Genomic DNA, 17641 nt, shown 5'->3' on the forward strand with positions numbered 1-17641 from the left:
TTTTTTGTAGAAATAGCATCTCGCTTTGTGGCATAGCTCACTGCAGCCTCGAACTCCTGGGCACAAGCAATCTGCCTGCCTCAGCCTCCTGAGTAGCTGGGACTGACAGGCATGTGACACCACCACCTGCAGCTAATTTTTAAAATTTTATAGAGATGGGGTCTCATTATGTTGCTCAGACTGGTCTTGAACTCTTGGGCTAAAGCAATCCTTCTGCCTCAGCCTCCCAAAGCATTGGGATTACAGGCCTGAACCACTGTGCCTGGTTTCTCTGAAGTCTTTGTGGCAGAGTCTGAAGTTCCTTAATCTGGCCCCTCTTACTTCCCTGGCTCTTTCCTACAATCACCTTTCTTCCTCCCTGCCCCAGCAGACACCAGCCTTTTATTGCTCTTAGAATAGACTTTATTGACTTTAGCCAAGGGCAGGCCCTGAGATGGGGGTCCAGAGAGAGAGGCTTGGTGGGGCTACGTCCTGGGGGCCAGGTTGGTTCTGAGGGGTAGAAGGCCATCCACCCACTCGCACGGCTGCTCCAGGAGGGCTTGCCACAGCTGCTTCTCCTCAGGTGTGGAATCCATCCAGGGCACCTGCAGCCCATAGCTGCTGCCTGGATGTGGGTGGGCAGGGGTTGAGGGCATGATCACACTGGACACCTTGGGGCCCCCAAACACCTGCCTGGTCCCAGATTATGCACTGTCCCCCGTTACCACCCTCAGTTCTCAGTAGATATCAAAGCTCAGGAAAGGACAGAGAGGTATCCAGGGCCACACACTGAGCCCCCATCTCCCAGGGCCTGTCCCAGGGCCTGTCTCAGGGTGCTGTCCCACTTACCGGTGCCCAGGCTGAGGCGTGTGCCCCCCAGCTGGCGGTTGGCCAGGGCCCCATGGTCCCAGAGGGAGAGCTCGGCACAAGCCTGGCGCAGGTCAGCAGGCCCAAAGCCATCGTACACCATGGTGTGATTGAACACAGGGCTGAGGCTGCGTCGCACAACCCTTGTACGCTGGCGGCTGGCCCGGCTGTCATCAGGCAGCACGAAGCTGTGCGGGAGGTGGCCTGGCATCAGGTGACCCCCCTCACACTCCCTAGAGTTATCCAGTCACCACGTCCCACTCATTCTCCCTCACATATGTCCATGTCCCCTGGCTCCTGCCTGCCTGGCCTTAGACCCTCACTGCCCTGGGACCTTTGCACCAGCCTCCTCTCAGGTCTCCTGGCTTTAAAAGTTACAGCTTCTGGCCGGGCGAGGTTGCTCACGCCTGTAATCCCAGCACTTTGGGAGGCCGAGGTGGGTGGATCACCTGAGGTCGGAAGTTCGAGACCAGCCTGGCCAACATGGTGAAACCCCATCTCTACTAAAAATACAAAAATTAGCTGGGCATGGTGGCATGCACCTGTAATCCCAGCTACTTGGGAGGCTGAGGCAGGAGAATCGCTGGAGCCCAGGAGACTGCGGCTGCAGTGAGCTGAAATCACACCACTGCACTCCAGCCTAGGCAACAGAGTGAGACTGCATCTTAAAAAAAATAATAATAGCCGGGCACGGTGGCTCACGCCTGTAATCCCAGCACTTTGGGAGGCCGAGGCGGGCGGATCACGAGGTCAGGAGATTGAGACCATCCTGGTTAACATGGTGAAACCCCGTCTCTACTAAAAATACAAAAAAATTAGCTGGGCGTGGTAGCGGGCGCCTGTAGTCCCAGCTACTCAGGAGGCTGAGGCAGGAGAATGGCGTGAACCCAGGAGGCGGAGCTTGCAGTGCGCCAAGATGGTGCCACTGCACTCCAGCCTGGGCAACAGAGCGAGACTCCGTCTCAAAAACAATAATAATAATAATAATAAGTTACAACTCCTATTCACAGGGCTGCAGAGCAATGTCTCTGAAATGCAGTTCTGCTATTCTCGCTGGCTCAGTGACTTTTATTATCTCCCTGTTGCTCCACCACCACCCCTCCTCAAGCAGTTTCCAAGGTTTTTTTTTATTTTTTGAGATCGAGTCTCGCTCTGTTTTGCCCAGGTTGGAGTGCAGTGGCCCAGGCTGGAGTGCAGTGGCGTGATCTTGGTTCACTGCAACCTTCCGGGTTCGAGTGATTCTCCCGCCTCAGTCTCTCAAGTAGCTGGGATTACAGGCACCCACCACCACGCCCGGATAATTTCTTGTACTTTTGATAGAGATGGGGTTTCACCATGTTGGTCAGGCTGGTCTCAAACTCCTGACCTCAGGTGATCCACCCGCCTCAGCCTCTTAAAGTGCTGGGATTACAGGCATAAGCCACCGTGCCTGGCCTGTTTCCAAGGTTTTCAAAGCCTGGGAACCCCCTCTGAAAAATACAGTGTTGCTCAGAAGTACAGTACCTCTGTACTGCAGCCTCTGGCTGCATCAGGGTGGACACCCAGAAGTGACCCGCCCACCTCCATTTCACTCTCTAAGAGTGGGGGCAGCACCTGGAGGCACCCCTAGAAGTCCCCTAGAAGCTTACACTGAACTATAAGTTCCCAGCCAAGCCCCACAGCCTGGCCTCCCAGGTTCTCTATGGAAGGACCCTTGCAGCCCTCAGCCTCAGCTTTTCAACAAGTCCTATAGGCGCCAGTCACGCTGAAATGCAGCTCCTCAAAGGTGTCCTCAACTTCCCTGACTCCAGGCCTTTGCTCAAACCGTCCCCTTCACCCCTGCTCAGTGGTGAAAGCCCAGGCTGCGTGATCAAAGGTTGATTAGTAAGGGTTTGTCGAGGTTGGGCACTCCACTGCAGGCAAAAGAAGGGGAAGCCCGGAGGGCCAGCACTCCTCACCATTGTACGTAAGTGTCCAGGGATCCTGCCCGCAGCGGCAGGAGGTCCCGAGCCTCCTTCACCCAGAAGTGCAGCTCCCCGCTCGGGGGCAGTCCTGCGCCTGCGGAGAGGCTCGGCTCAGGCCTGCACACTGATGGAGTCCACCGCCCCCAAACCCGGGGACAGGAGTCTCCCGCTTTTCAGGGCGTGTCCAGCTTGGCCTCTCCGGCTGTCACTCACCCTCGGAGCCGGCGGGGACGTACTTGAGGGACAGGGCGAGTAACCCGCGGCTCGGAAGGTCGTCGGGAGAGGGTGGGACCTGCGAGAGGCGGGCTTATCGTGGAGCAGGGGCTAATGGAAAGGGGCCTCAGGAGGGTGGGGTCTGCAGACCCGGATGGGGTGCGGCTAGAAGAGACGGCGGGGCCTGCAGGGGCAGAACCTAGGGGTCCTAGCGCCCTCGGGGAAGGGGCCGTAGCCGGCCGGGCTTCGCCTGGGGCCGTGAGGTTAAGAGGTTGAGGGGAGGCTCTGTCGAAGGCGGGGTGTGAGGGGGCTGCGGGAGAGCCTGGTGGGGTAAATGCAGGAGACCCGGGCCGCAGGTCTCCCCGCGCGGCCTGGCTGCCTCACCCGGGGCTGCAGGGGGAGCCAGGTGGGCTCAGAGCCCCAGTCCCACGTGTCCAGGGGCACTTCAACTTCACCCAGAAAGATGTTGCGACCCAGGCTTTCGCGGTGCCACACAGACAGGCTCAGCACGCGGCCCTGAAGCTCGGCCTGCGGGACAGAGTACTGAGGACAGGAGGTGCGCTTTAGTGGAGCACTGCTGGTGGCCCGCGTAGAGGCTGCGCGAGTTGGCTGGGGCGGGTCCTACCGCGTTCCTACGATGATGGAATTCTGGGGAGCCCCGAAGGGCATTAATGGGGGCCTGCACTATCACCACGTCCACCACGAGGCTGACAGCACTGGATAACGAGTTAATGGGCCCCCCCGCGCCGATCCTCCGGGCAATGACGTTACTGGCTGCCCTTGCCACCTAGCCCCGCAGGAAGGGGCGTCCAGTTCATTAACGGGGAACCGCATCGTGGTCACAGCCTCACCCGGAGAGTCTCGTTGAAAACCGGATTCAGATTCCGTTTCTTCACCGCCGTCTTGCGCTTGCTCTGCTTATCCGGGAGGAGGTAGCTTTTGACGTAGCTGGGGAGGTGAGAACCCGAGGTGAGGAGGGGCCCTCCCAGAGCCTTCTCCCCTGCCTGTGGGCTCCCCCAGCCACCACCCCGAACACGTGCCAGGCCTCGTGCTAAGCGCTTTACAGGGATTGTCTGGCTTAATCGCAAGCCTCCCAATAACGCTGTTGTTCCCATTTTGAAGATGAGGACGAGGAGGCCGAGACCCTGTGAATGGTGGGCTGGGCTGTGACAGCCGCGCCCCGCTTGGCCGGCGGGGCACTCACGGGTCCGAGCGGCGGCGCCGGGCGGCGGCCAGGCCCTGGCACTGGATCACGTGCACGCGCAGCTCGGCGGCGCCTGGCTCGTAGTGCAGCGCGAAGTGCACGGAGCCGCGGACCTGCACCGCCTCCGCGTCGCCTGACAGGCTCATCTGGCTGCCGCTCAGCTGCGGACGGGAGTGGGTGGGAGTCAGGGCCATTCACAGGGCTCACGTCGGGGCCGGGGGCAGCGCAGAGGCTTCAGACCCGGGTCATAGGTGGCAGGCTGGGGGGCTGCAGCGCTGGGTCCCGCGGCGAGGGAGGGGCAGGCAGGGGCTACGCATCGGAACGGGTCCACCCCCCGGCCGCCCGGGTCCCCTCCCTCCGGCCTCACCGTGGAGGAGTTAAGGCTGGACACCGAGGAGCTGCTGCTGAGCATGCGGTCGAGAGAGGGGTCGGGCCCCGGGGCCTCCTCCCCATTCTCCAGGATCTGGGACGTGGCCTTGGTCTGCAGAGGGGGCAAGTGACGGGGCGCCCCTTCTTTCCCCGCCCCTGCCCCGAGCGCCCTGGGTCGCGGGCGGCTCGCAGCCCTGGGCAGGAGCGCTCCCCGCCCGGAGTCCGCTCCGGATGTTGAGAGCAGCCACGGGCCACTCCCGCCTACCTGGGCTTGCTGGGGCCGCGGCTCCTGCTCTCCCCCCGACGCGGGCTCCAGCTCCGGGTCAGCCTCCTTGGCACAGACCTGTTGGTCTCCTTGGCCAGGATCTGGGGTGGGGCACGAGATGCTAAGCGAGCCCTCTCCTGCCCGCCCCTAAGCAAATTTGTAGGAACTGGTTTACAACCCCAGCGAGCTGCAGATTCAGGCCCCGGTGCTGCCCTGGGATCGTCCCCACCTCCGACGCGGGGTGGGAGTGGGGGTGACGAGGGTGAACACAGGTGGTTGGGGCCCCTTAGAGCTGCCTCTGACCCGCGAAACCTCTCCGTGCTCCCCAACAGGCGCTCCCACTCACCTTCCTGGGCCTGGGACGCCTCCTCAGGATCTGAAGCCTTTAGGGGGACAGAAGGCGATGGGAAATCAGGTCCCTGAAGGAAGAAAGGGGTAGAGGTCACAGTACGGGGGCTGGTGAGGAAGAGGTCAAAGGTCATATTGGGGTCAGAGGTCATAGGGCTCCAGCCAGCTACCCCAGTTTCAGGTTTAGGGCAGCCCTCCGGGCAGGGCTGGCAGCCAGCTGCAGGAGCGGTGAGACCAGTGCTTCACAGCCCACCCCGCAGGGCTTGTGCCGCCTGACTCCCTGCTCCCATTGGTGGGGTCATTCGTACCTGAGTCCTCCACCTCTGCCAGGCCAGGCCAGTCCCATTCCTTTCTCACTCCTTTTTTTATTTTTATTTTTTATATTGACCCATTGGTAGACAACCTTTTTTCTTTTTTTTAATTTATTGTTATTATTTTTAATTGAGACAGAGTTTCACTCTTGTTGCCCAGGCTGGAGTGCAATGGTGTGATCTTGGCTCACTGCAACCTCCGCCTCCTGGGTTCAAGCGATTCTCCTGCCTCAGCCTCCTGAGTAGCTGAGATTCCAGGTTATGCACCATCATGCCCAGCTAATTTTGTATTTTTAGTAGAGATGGGGTTTCTCCATGTTAGTCAGGCTGGTCTTGAGCTCTTGATCTCAGGTGATCTCGGCTTCCCAAAGTGCTGGGATTATAGGCGTGAGCTGCCACGACCGGCCTTTTTTTTTTTTTTTTTTTTTTTTTTTTTTTTATAGACATGGGGGGCATTTTGCTATGTTGCCCAGGCTGGTCTTGAACTCCTCGGCTCAAGCGATCCTCCCGCATCAGCCTCCCAAAATGCTGGGATTACAGGCATGAGCCACCGCGCCTGGCCCCACTTCACCCCTTAATAGCCAGATTCAGAAGTTCCCTTAGAGGCTGGGTCCATATACCACTCACTGTTCACCACCGTTCACCACTGTTTACCACCATTCACCACCGTTCACCACCGTTCACCACTGTTCCACCCAGGAGGTGATGAGGTGCAGACACAGGAAGGAACATTTCCAGGGTCTCCCCATTCCCAGGCTAGGGCTCTTTCCCCCCGGCCCCCTGCACATTCCACCTCCCCTCCAAGGACACTGTACTCACATGTTGGCTCATTCACTCTTACCTCAGTCTCCCTGAGCCTCTCCTGAGGGGCCTCATCAATGGTGAGCCTAGGAGTAGGGAGAGGACGCTCTCAGAGGGATGGACCCTGGTGACTGGTGGGCACCGTCTCCCCCTTCCTGAGACTCCTCCTCACCTGGGCTCTGGCCCCTCTTCCTTCTCTTTCACAGCAGCCTCAGCCTCCCTGTCGTGGCCTGGAGCCTGGTCTCCTGGGCGCAGGTGAGAAGTTCTGTGAGCCCCCATGCTCAGGAAGCCTGGCTGTGACTCGGGAGAGGCCCTGGGAGATACCCACCCACCCCATGCCCACGGAGGGGCATTGCCCACTCAAAGACACACAGTACTGGGGGCAGCCAGGACTGGAGCCCTAGTGGTCCTCTCTCCCTGTCCACATATAGCCAGCGCCCTGGACGGCACATGGCTTGCCCTGCCCCGAGGATCTCCTCTCACCCCTGGTGCTCTTCTTCCTGCGCATAGACACTCGGACAAGGTCAGAGCCGAAGTGGGCATTGTGGTGCCGCTGGGAGCGTGCTTCCTGGAACCAGTCCCCTGTCAGGATCTTCAGCTGCCCAGGGTCTGCCACTGAGGCCCGGAGCTTGCTGGAGGAAGGGGGAGGGTGTGGCTGTCATGACTCACCCAAGCAACATTCCTGCCACCCACATTGTAACAGGCTTGGGACCAGGGGCCAGGGACCCAACAGCAAATCAGACTTGATCTGTGCTGTGGAGGAGCTCGGGCTGCTGGGGAGACCAAGTCCAGAAGAGACAAGTACACTATAGTGAGGTGGATGATGTGATAGAAGTAAGAAGAGCCAGCTCTGCCTGTGAGAATCCAGGAGGGCTTCCCAGAGGAGGTGACATTTGAATTGCCTTTATTTATTTATTTACTTAATTATTTTGAGATGGACTCTCCCTCTATGCCCAGGCTGGAGTGCTGTGGCGCAATCTCGGCTCACTGCAACCTTCACCTTCCAGGCTCAAGTGATCCTCCCACCTCAGCCTCCTGAGTAGCTGGGACTACAGGCACGTGCCACCATGCCCAGCTAATTTTTTATATATTTTTTTGTATAGACAGGGCTTTTCCATGTTGCCCAGGCTGGTCTCTAACTCCCGGACTCAAGCAATCCACCTGCCTCAGCCTCCCACAATGTTGTAAGTCACTGTGCCCAGCCTTGAATTTCTTCTTAAAAGACAAATTGGAACTCTCCAGGTAGAGAAGGATAATAATTATTATACTTTTTATTTTATTATTTTTTTTTGAGACAGGGTCTTGCTCTGTTGCCCGGGCTGGAGTGCAGTGGCATGATCATGGCTCATTGCAGCCTGACCTCCTGGGTTCAAGCAATCCTCTCACCTCAGCTGCCTAAATAGCTGGGACTACAGGCGCACACCACCATGCCAGGCTAATTTTTTATATTTTGTAGAAATGGGGTCTCACTGTGTTGTCCAGGCTGGTCTTGAATTCCTGGGCTCAAGCAATCCTCCTGTCTCAGCCTCTCAAAGTGCTAGGATTACAGGCTTTGCCACTATCTCTGGCCAATTCCTCTTAAATCAGTGAAGTAGGACTCCTTAGCCCCATTTTACAGACGAGGAGCATGGTGCTCAAGGAGGTCAGGTGAGTTGCCAAGGCTACATAGCTAGGAAGTGTCTGTCCCCAAACATTGCTTGTAACGCCCATGCTCTTCTACAACTGTGCTCTTCCAGGAAGAAGTACCAGCATAGGCATAGAAGTGAAGAGTGGGTTCAGGGACTGGGGAGCACCTGAGTGGCTGGAGGGGTCACTTTGTGTCTGTGTGTCGGGTCGGAGTTATGGTGAAAGAGGAGATGGTGGGGGCTGGCAAGGACCGCCCAGGGAGGCCCAGTGGACCATGCCTAGGAGCTTGCCCTTGATACTGGGGAGCCAGGGGAAGTTTTCAGTGGGGATATTAAGGACGGATCTGGCCAGGCACGGTGGCTCGCGTCTGTAATCCCAGCACTTTGGGAGGCTGAGACGGGTGGATCATCTGAGATCAGAGGTTCAAGACCAGCTTGGCCAACATGGTGAAAACCCATCTCTACTAAAAATACAAAAATTAGCTGGGCATGGTGGCATGTGCCTATAATCCCAGCTATTTGGGAGGCTGTGGCAGGAGAATCGCTTGAACCCGGAGGGGTGGAGGTTGCAGTGAGCCAAGATTGTGCCACCTCACTCCAGCCTGGGCGAAAAAGTGAAACTCTGTCTCAAGAAAAAAAAAAAAAAAGAAGACAGATCTGGGGAGCACCAGCTGCAGGAGGTGGGGCCAAGAGGCAAGCCTGGAGGCAGGGAGGCTGGTGAGAAAGCTGGTGCAGTCACCCCTGGAGAAGTGATGAGCTGTGAGCTGGCCAAGGCCAGAGGAGACTAAAGGGCGAAACCAAGAACCACGCAGACATCTGACAGGCAGTGGTGTCGGTAGGGAGCAGGATGGGGGCCACTCAAGCCTCTTGGTGCTCCCCGGCCAGGGTCTGCCCTGCCTTACCTGACCCGCCCCTCCTCCAGCTGGCGCAGGTGGGCATCTCGTTGGAGGACGCCAGCAATGGCCTCCTGCTCCTCCTCTGTCAGGAAGCTGAGGTCCAACAGTCCTTCAGTCTCAGGCTTTGGCCCATGCGCCATGGGGAGGGAGGGCAGAGCCCAAAGCCCCTCTTGCGATGGGTGGCCCCTCTGGGGCATCAGCTGGGGCTGTGCCCCAGCTGGGCACACGGAGCTTCCTGGGGGCAGACCGAGGGTCAGGTCAAGCCCTGCACAAATGCTTGGCATATCCTAGAACCAACAGCCCTTTTCTCCCCAAACACTTGGCCGGGTATGGGTAGGGTGCCACCCCAGGACGGCTGAGCTCAAGGTGGGGTGAGAGACACTCATGCACACATGCATACACTAGCCCTTGAACACACTTAGGGACACAGTGGAAGAAGCAAGAGATACACATGCACACACCCTGAGGTAGGGCCACACAGGACTGCAGCGATGGAACACACAGACACATGTGCACACGCGGGTCCATGTAGGCATAGATATGGTTGCACATGCACACGGACACCTGCATAAAGACAGGCGCATGCACAGCTGTTCCCCCAGAAAGGGCCCTCTGCAGACACAGACCCGAACCCATGCCCACGAGAGACATGCACACACATTCTTTTTTTTTTTTTTTTTTGAGGAGTCTTGCTTTGTTGCCCAGGCTGGAGTACAGTGGCACGATCTCATCTTACTGCAACCTCCGCCTGACGTGTTCAAACCTCCTGCCTCAGCCTCCTGAGTAGCTGGGATTATAGGCACGCACCATCACGCCCAGCTAATTTTTGTATTTTTAGTAGAGACGGGGTTTGACCATGTTGGCCAGGCTGGCCTCGAACTCCTGACCTCGTGATCTGCCAGCCTCAGCCTCCCAAAGTGCTGGGAATACAGGCGTGAGCCACCACGCCTGGCCCTACACATTTGCTTAAGTCTGCACACAGTGGCCAGGTGCGGTGGCTCATGCCTGTAATCCCAACACTTTGGGAGGCCAAGGTGGGCCGATCACCTGAGGTCAGGAGTTCAAGACCAGCCTGGCCAACATGGTGAAACCCCCGTCTCTACTAAAAATACAAAAATTATGGCCAGATACAGTGGCTCACCCCTGTAATCCCAGCACTTTGGGATGCCAAGGCGGGCAGATCACCTGAGGTCAGGAGTTTGAGACCAGCCTGACCAACACGGAGAAACCCCGTCTCTACTAAAAATACAAAATTAGCCGGGAATGGTGGTGCATGCCTTTAGTCCCAGCTACTCGGGAGGCTGAGGTGGGAGAATTGCTTGAAACTGGGAGGCAGAGGTTATGGTAAACCGAGATCACACCATTGCACTCCAGCCTGGGCAAAAAGAGTGAAACTCCTCCAAAAAAAAAATGAAAAGAAAAGAACAATTAGCTGGGCATGGTGGTACATGCCTGTAATTCCAGCTACTTGGGAAGCGAGGCAGGAGAATCACTTGAACCCAAGAGAAGGAGGTTGCAGTGAGCTGAGATGGCGCCACTGCACTCCAGCCTGGGCAACAGAGTGAGACTCCGTCTCAAAACAAAAACTAACAAAAAAACCTGCACACAGCATATGCACACCAATGGGGATAGGCCCACCCGGATGGGTTCACCTAGACAAGAACAAGTCTGGGGACAAATATGTCCCTCGATAAAGATGTACATAAAAATCATACAGACTTTGGCACACATACATTGCCCGGCTAACTGGGTTGTGAGCTCCTTGGAGGCAGGGAGAGGGAGTCACCCTCAAAGCCATTACTTTGCACACAACAGATGGTTGGTAAAAGTTTGATTAATTAAATGCAGAAATATGCCTGCACACACATGGGAATGCACACATACAACCACCCACCTAGACAGACAGACAGACACACACACACACGTACACACACACACATCTGCTCACTCCCCCGCACCAGGAACCTCACAGCCTGGGTCCCCTCCTGCCACCACCTCCACCCTGCCCTGGCCCACTTGGCCTTCCTGTCTGAGGCAACCTCCTCCTCAGCCCACACCCCCAACTTCCTCTCCTGAGGTAACTGCCGCACCCACTCCCACGGAGGCCTCCAACCCAGGGATGCCCCTGCCGCCAGCCCTGCCCCGTTGCCTGGAGCCACCGGGCCCCTCTGTTCTGGCCACACAGTTCTCCCCAGACCAGGCTGGGGTCCCGGCGGTGGAGGCCTAGGCTAGCACAGCAGCCCATGCTCAGGTACCACAGTGACTCCGGAAAAGAAAACATTTGCCCAGCGCTGAGGGGCATGTAGACGTGGCAAGGGGCCCATGACTTGGTCAGGGCTGTGTCCTGAGCCCACTGGGCAGCCTCTCCTCTCTTCCCCGCCCCTTCCATGCCACGGCTCCAGGTGGGGCTGAGACCGGCGGAGGCAGCTTGGCCGGCAGGTCCTGGCTTGTGTCCGCCGCCTGCTATGCTCTGTCCCCTCCCAGCTGAGTCAGTGGCCGAGCCCCAGCGATCCCTCTTGACACCCTCAGAAGCAGAAGGCCTCAGCATGGCTGCACGGTGTGCATTCACTCTGTGGATACCTGTGTGCTCCGCAACAGCAGTTTCCCTGAACTTCTGTGGCCAAGGTGTGGGGCTTGCAAATGCACAGTTCGGCCTCCCCTGTGGATTGGGGTGTGAGCCCACGTTCGGCCTCCCCCGTGGATTGGGGTGTGAGCCCACGTCCCTCTCTGTGCCCTGTTGTGTGGCTGTGTGGGTCCGAGTCTGGTGGGCATGTCTGCGTAGCGTGAGTCTGTGAGCTGTGTAGTTGCTGTGTGTCTTTGTGTCCTGCTGCAGTGTGATGCTGCATGGTGACTATATTGTCTGTGCGGTGTGTTCAGTGACTTTCTAGGTGACAGCGCCGTGTGGGGTGTGTACAGTATGCATTGTGCATTTCCTCCTGTGCTGTATGTGTGACTGGGCTGTGTGCTGTGGGGTGTCCCCTGGTGCCTTGGGGGCCACCAGGTGTGTGTGTCTGAGTGTGGATGGAGGCCGGGGGGACGTTCGGCAGAACTGAGCCTATTTCTGTCCTTCAGGCCTGCCTGAGCTGGGCCATGGGCATCAGCCCAGCGTCCTCAGCAGTGCCCCCTCCCTGAAGTCCCCTCTCCTACCAGAGGCAGAATCAAGTGTTTGGTCTTCTCTGCTGTTTTGACACCGTGGGACAGACCCATTGGTCAAGAGGAGGGTCTGTCCATCTGTCCAGCTGTTCCAGTTCCAGACATGCGCCCACCTCCCCCAACCCCAAGGTGCTGGAGGGTGCTCAGGATACCAGGTGGCAGTGCCTGCGTCTCTGGACCCTGGCAGGGGACCCTGGCACCGACACGTGTTACCTGTAGGGGTCCAGTATGGGAGGACACCTTCACAGGTGGCTCCAGCTCCCCTGGCAGCCGAGTTTCAGGGACTGGGAGAAGAGCCGTGAGGGAAGAAGGCTGACTCAACAGGCAGCCCAGCCAGCAGCTGCCCCACACTGAGGAGGAGGAAACACCTCGGCAGGGCCTGACGCAAAACCGGGCCTGGACTCCTAGCGCCCCGGGGTGCGCCCCCGCAGCTGACTGGAGAGGCCCAGCTTGGCCCCAGCTCCACTGAGCAGGCCCTCTAGAATGGGTAGCAGCCCCACCTTGCCCACAACGGGGCTGATAGGAACTCGCTTTGAAAGCAAGTTAGAAACCTTTCTTTTCCAGCCCCAAGGGGAATGGAAGGATGGCAGACTTTGCAGTTAGACCACCCTGCGCAGAGTCCCTGCTCTGCCAGTGGGTGTGTGATGTGACCTTAAGCAGGTCTCTTCCATTTCTTCTGATGCAAACTGTGGGTAGCAGAGTGCAAGGAGCCTATACTAAGGGAAGTGAAAGTGCCCGGTGCGAGCTGGCATAGTCGGGGTGAGGTGTCCCCACTCCAGCATAGTCTAATGCCCACGGCCATTTCAGCAGCTGCTGCCCTCTATATCCACATGCACTTCTGGGACATGCTGGCAGAGCAGCCCTCTCTGTCCCCTCTGCTGTCCTGAGCCCCATCTGTTTGAGGAGGCCTGAACTCTTCTAGTGCCAAGGTGAGGGTCCCACACCCTCTGTCTATGGGGAGCCCCCCTGAACTCACCCCATTCTATACCTAGATTCTGCCCACCCTGAGATTAGAAGGTTTGGGCCCTAGATTACATTGGCTTCAGGACCATGAACCTCCTGGGTTGTCTTGGGCACAAGAGGCCACACCAAAGCTTTCTGACTCCCCCCAAGTCCACTTCACTTCCCATGGCCTGCCCTGGCCCGACCCCCTCCCCTGAACCTAGGGCCGTGGATTAAAGATTAGTGGGCTCTTCATAGACCCCTGGGAGAGGTAGGACAAGGGGTGGATTCTAAACAAAACCAGTCTGGGCACAGTGACTCATGCCTGTAATCCCAGTACTTTAAGAGGTCGAGGTGGGCGGATCACTCTAGGACAGGAGTTTGAGACCAGTCTGGCCAATATAGTGAAACCCCGTCTCTACTCAAAATACAAAAATTAACCAGGCATGGTGGCAGGTGCTTGCACTCCCAGTTACTCGGGAGGCCGAGGCAGGAGAATCGCTTGAACCCAGGAGGCGGAGGTTGCAATGAGCCGAGATCGCACCACTGCACTCCAGCCTGGGCAACACAGCGAGACTCCATCTCAGAAAAGCAAACAAGGCTGGGCGTGGTAGCTTACACCTGTAATCCCAGCACTTTGGGAGGCCGAGACGGGTGGATCACGAGGTCAGGAGATCGAGACCATCCTGGCTAACACGGTGAAACCCCATCTCTACTAAAAATACAAAAAAAATTAGCTGGGCGTGGTGGCGGCCGCCTGTAATCCCAGCTATTTCCCGAGTAGCTGAGGCAGGAGAATGGTGTGAACCTGGGAGGTGGAGCTTGCAGTGAGCCGAGATCGCACCACTGCACTCCAGCCTGGGCGACAGAGTGACTCTGTCACAAAAAAAAAAAAAAAAAAGAAAAGCAAACTAAACACCCACTCTTCCTTCCTGTAATCAGAACCGACTCCCACCACCACTGAGAGACAGAGGACCCTCCTCCACCTCAGCCCACAGTGGAGGCTTCCCTACTTATTTTTTGCAGATTAATCTTATTTTTCTCATCTGTTAAATGGGGGTAATAATCTCTCCTTAGAGGGTTTTCACTAAAATTCAGTGAGATCCTTGCAGACTTTTTTTTTTTCTTTTTTTTAGATGGAGTCTTGCTCTGTCGCCCAGGCTGGCTTGGCTCACTGCAGCCTCCGCCTTCTGGGTTCAAGTGATTCTCATGCCTCAGACTCCCGAGTAGCTGGCACTACAGGCGCCCGCCACCACGCCTGGCTAATTTTTGTATTTTGAGTAGAGATGGGGTTTCACCATGTTGGACAGGCTGGGCTCGAACTCCTGGTCTCATGTGATCTGCCTGCCTCAGCCTCCCAAAGTGCTAGGACTACAGGCGTGAGCCACCTTGCCCAGACCCCAGTACTCTTGATTAATGCATTTATGCACCCACACATGCAATACCCATTGAGCAGCTGCTGTGGGACTATTACTGTGATGCTGCCTCCTCCATTAAGGCCCTCCAAATGGAAGGAGAGTGGCCAACAACATCCACACCCCTTCCTGCCATCCTGGTCCTGGCGCCCCCAAGGATGTTTCTCTGCCCTCCTCTCACCTCCTTAGCAGCTCTTCCTCCTGGAAGGCATGAAACTTCATTATCTGGTCTTCGGGTTTCTAAATTTCCCTTCCTTTCTCTGCTCTTCTGTCCTTCCTATAGCTGTGACTCCCTGACGCTGATACTTCCAGCCACCTCTCCTGCTGTGTCTCAACCTGCATTCCTCTGGCCTCTTCCCCACTTGAAACCTATTTCCAAGTTTCCACCTCTGTAACCAGCCCCCATCATCCTGGCCCCTGGCCTCCTGCTGCTTCCTGCCACCTCCAGATGCTGTCCACACTTCACTCCAGGTGCCCTCCCATCTGTCTGTCTCTGCTGTCCTCCCCCTGCCCAGGTCTCAGTCCCCGCTCAGCCTCTTCTGGAAGCCTCCTCTTCTCCTGCCTCCTTGCGGCCACACGAGGCCACTCTGGCCCTATGTTGCACAACTTTCAAACGTACTTTTCTTTGTCATCCTCTGGTTTGGAAGGTGCCAGCAGACAGCCAGGCCATCCCTCGGGCCCATTCATACATTTCTAAACCAGTCCAGGCCCCTTTAGACACGTCCTGAGATGGAAGTCTCACCACTTCCCAGGACAGCCTGGTCCTCAGCCTGACCCTCAGGATTGCTGCCCTTACTCTGGCTTTCTCCCCTTCGTCACCTATACCCGTAGAGCCTTAGCTGTGGGCTATTTCCTGTCCTTCAACACCCCTGGGCCTTCTGTGCTCCCTGCGGGAATACTTTTCCCCAGCTCCAGGACTAGCTCAGCCTCCTCCAGAGTTCAGTGCCCCTGCGCTGCAGCCAGTCTCTAGGCAACATCCCTCTGTTAAGAGGGACATTAAGAGGCAGGGTCCTAGAGGCCAGCAGATCTGGGTTAAAATCTGGCTCTGCCGCATGGTTCCCTGTGGCCTGGGATCAATGACAATCCCTGTAAGCCTCACTCTCTTCCTTTATGAAGTGGGGACAATAGCCATCTCACAGGCCTGCTGCTGTCAGGAGAGCTTGTTTTTCACCTCCGCAGCCATTCTCCTTTCGCATCACAGCACCTCTCATTTCCACTCCTGTGCTCCAGTGAGGCCATTGCACAGGGTGGCTCTGAGTGGGGGCTCTGGAGCCCAGCTGCTGGGTTTGAACCATAGTTCCACTCTTCCTACCTCTGTGACCTGGAGCAAATCACTACTTCTCTGCTTACTTCTTCATCTGTAAAATGGGATGATGGCACCTACCTTGTTGCAGGGCAGTTGTGAGGCTAAGATGGTATTTTATTACAAGGCCTAGCACAGAACAAGCACTCGCTAACTGTTGGTGACTTTTTTTTTTTTTTTTTTTTTTTAAGAGACGGGGCCTTGGGCCGGGCATGGTGACTCACACCTGCAATCCCAGCACTTTGGGAGGCCGAGGCAGGCGGATCATGAGGTCAGGAGTTTGAGACCAGCCTGGCCAACATGATGAAACCTTGTCTCTACTGAAAATACAAAAATTAGCCGGGCATGATGGCAGGTGCTTGTAATCCCAGCTACTCGGGAGGCTGAGGCAGGAGAATCGCTTAAATCCAGGAGGCGGAGGTTGCAGTGAGCTGAGATCGTGCCATTGCATTCCAGCCTGGGTGACAAGAGCAAGACTCCATCTCAAAAAAAAAAAAAAGAGAGAGAGAGAGGGAGAGACGGGGTCTTGCTCTGTCACCCTTGACCTCCTGAGCTCAAGCTATCCTCCCATTTCAGTCTCTTGAGTAGTAGCTGGGGCTGCAGGTACGCACCATCATGCCCAGCTAATTTTATTTTTTAATTTTTTGTAGAGATGGGGTCTCACTTTGTTGCCGAGGCTGGTCTCAAACTCTTGGGCTCCCTCCCTCCTCCAGCCTTGGCCTCCCAAAGTGCTGGACACTGTGGCTGACCCTGTTGGTGACTTCTATGGCACAATTTTATGTCCTGTTTCCCCCAGGCAAATTTTAAATTCTGCTAGGCTAACGCGGGCCTTAAACCTTTTTTCTATCTATTCTACTGTGGCTGTCTTTGGTTTATTTATTTATTTATTTATTTATTTATTTTTTGAGACAGAGGCTTGCTCTGCCACCCAGGCTGGAGTGCAGTGGCGCGATCTCGGCTCACTGCAAGCTCCGCCTCCCGGGTTCATGCCACTCTCCTGCCTCAGCCTCCCAAGTAGCTGGGACTACAGGTGCACGCCACCATGCCCGGCTAAGTTCTTGTATTTTTATTAGAGACGGGGTTTCACCGTGTTAGCCAGGATGGTCTCGCTCTCCTGACCTCGTGATCCGCCTGCCTTAGCCTCCCAAAGTGCTGGGATTACAGGCGTGAGCCACCGCAACCGGCCTGTCTTCGGTATTGAATTTGTCCCCCTCAACCAACTCTCGGATGGACCCAATATGCAAAACAGGTTTTTGAAAATGGAATTGCTGGGGCCAGGCGTAATGGCTTATGCCTGTAATCCCAGCACTTTGGGAGGCTGAGGCGGGCGGGTCATCTGAGGAGTTCGAGATCAGCCTGGCCAACATGGTAAAACCCCGTCTCTCCTAAAACTACAAATATTAGCCCAGCATGGTGGCGGGCACCTGTAATCCCAGCTATTTGGGAGGCCGAGGCACGAGAATTACTTGAACTCAGGAGGCAGGCGTTATAGTGAGCTGAGATCGTGCCATTGCACTCCAGCTTGGGCAACGGAGTGAGTCTGTCTCCAAAAAATAAATAAATAAATAAATAAGAAAGAAAGAAAAAAAAGTAAATGGAACTGCTCTGAAGTGGGGAGAGGGCACCTCTGCCTTGCCCTGGAGAAGTCCCAGGCTTGCAGACCACAGCACTGCAGGATCTGGGGTGAGCTGGCAGATGCCTGACCAGGGACCCCATGGCCAGCTGCTAGAGCATGTCCTCAAGGCCACGTTCAAGACCAAATCCTTGGCTAGTTCAACTGAAGTGATGCATGGACAGGGTTGGGAAAGGCTTCAGGGAGGAAGTGGCTTTTAAGCTGGGCCTTGGTTAGGCAGGGCTGCCATGAGAGGGATGGTGGAGAGGAAAGGATCGGAGGCAAGCGAAGGCTGGATGGATACAGGGACCAGAGGCTGGCAGTGCTCTTGGCTCATCCCCAACTCTGCACCCCGGGGGGGGGGTGGGGACAGCAGTGGAGGCTCTACTCAGCCC

At 56.5% G+C, this 17641-nt stretch overlaps 1 protein-coding gene across 2 annotated transcripts; it reads right to left on the bottom strand.

The window, feature by feature from the left end:
- Positions 1 to 379: 379 nt before the first annotated feature.
- Positions 380 to 12419, bottom strand: SYTL1 (synaptotagmin like 1). Of its 2 annotated transcripts, XM_057299532.2 has the most exons (15): positions 12188 to 12419; positions 8828 to 9056; positions 6784 to 6932; positions 6473 to 6545; positions 6341 to 6386; positions 5187 to 5259; positions 4841 to 4941; positions 4574 to 4687; positions 4207 to 4367; positions 3854 to 3950; positions 3387 to 3545; positions 3003 to 3081; positions 2784 to 2883; positions 829 to 1034; positions 380 to 604 (listed from the first exon to the last, which is right to left on the bottom strand). In XM_057299532.2, the coding sequence occupies exons 2-15, from the start codon at positions 9016 to 9018 to the stop codon at positions 465 to 467; spliced, it is 1689 nt and encodes a 562-aa protein (XP_057155515.2). In that variant the 5' UTR covers positions 9019 to 9056; positions 12188 to 12419; the 3' UTR covers positions 380 to 464. The 2 variants fall into 2 exon arrangements, with proteins under 2 accessions (XP_057155515.2, XP_034815052.3); XM_034959161.3 differs by lacking the exon at positions 12188 to 12419 and having other exon boundaries at positions 8828 to 11328.
- Between the last annotated feature and the right edge of the window lie 5222 nt (positions 12420 to 17641).

Source organism: Pan paniscus, chromosome 1 (assembly GCF_029289425.2).
Source record: "Pan paniscus chromosome 1, NHGRI_mPanPan1-v2.0_pri, whole genome shotgun sequence".
Taxonomy (NCBI): Eukaryota; Metazoa; Chordata; class Mammalia; order Primates; family Hominidae; genus Pan; species Pan paniscus.

What these genes read in the sequence shown, in the direction of transcription:
- SYTL1 (XM_034959161.3), bottom strand. Translation starts at nt 9,105, where the DNA reads ATGCCAAGCATTTGTGCAGGGCTTGACCTGACCCTCGGTCTGCCCCCA. An exon ending in CCAGCCTTAACTCCTCCACG is followed by an intron (nt 4,368 to 4,573) that starts GTGAGGCCGGAG and finishes TCCCGTCCGCAG; the next exon opens with CTGAGCGGCAGCCAGATGAG. An exon ending in ACGCCTCAGCCTGGGCACCG is followed by an intron (nt 605 to 828) that starts GTAAGTGGGACA and finishes ACCCACATCCAG; the next exon opens with GCAGCAGCTATGGGCTGCAG.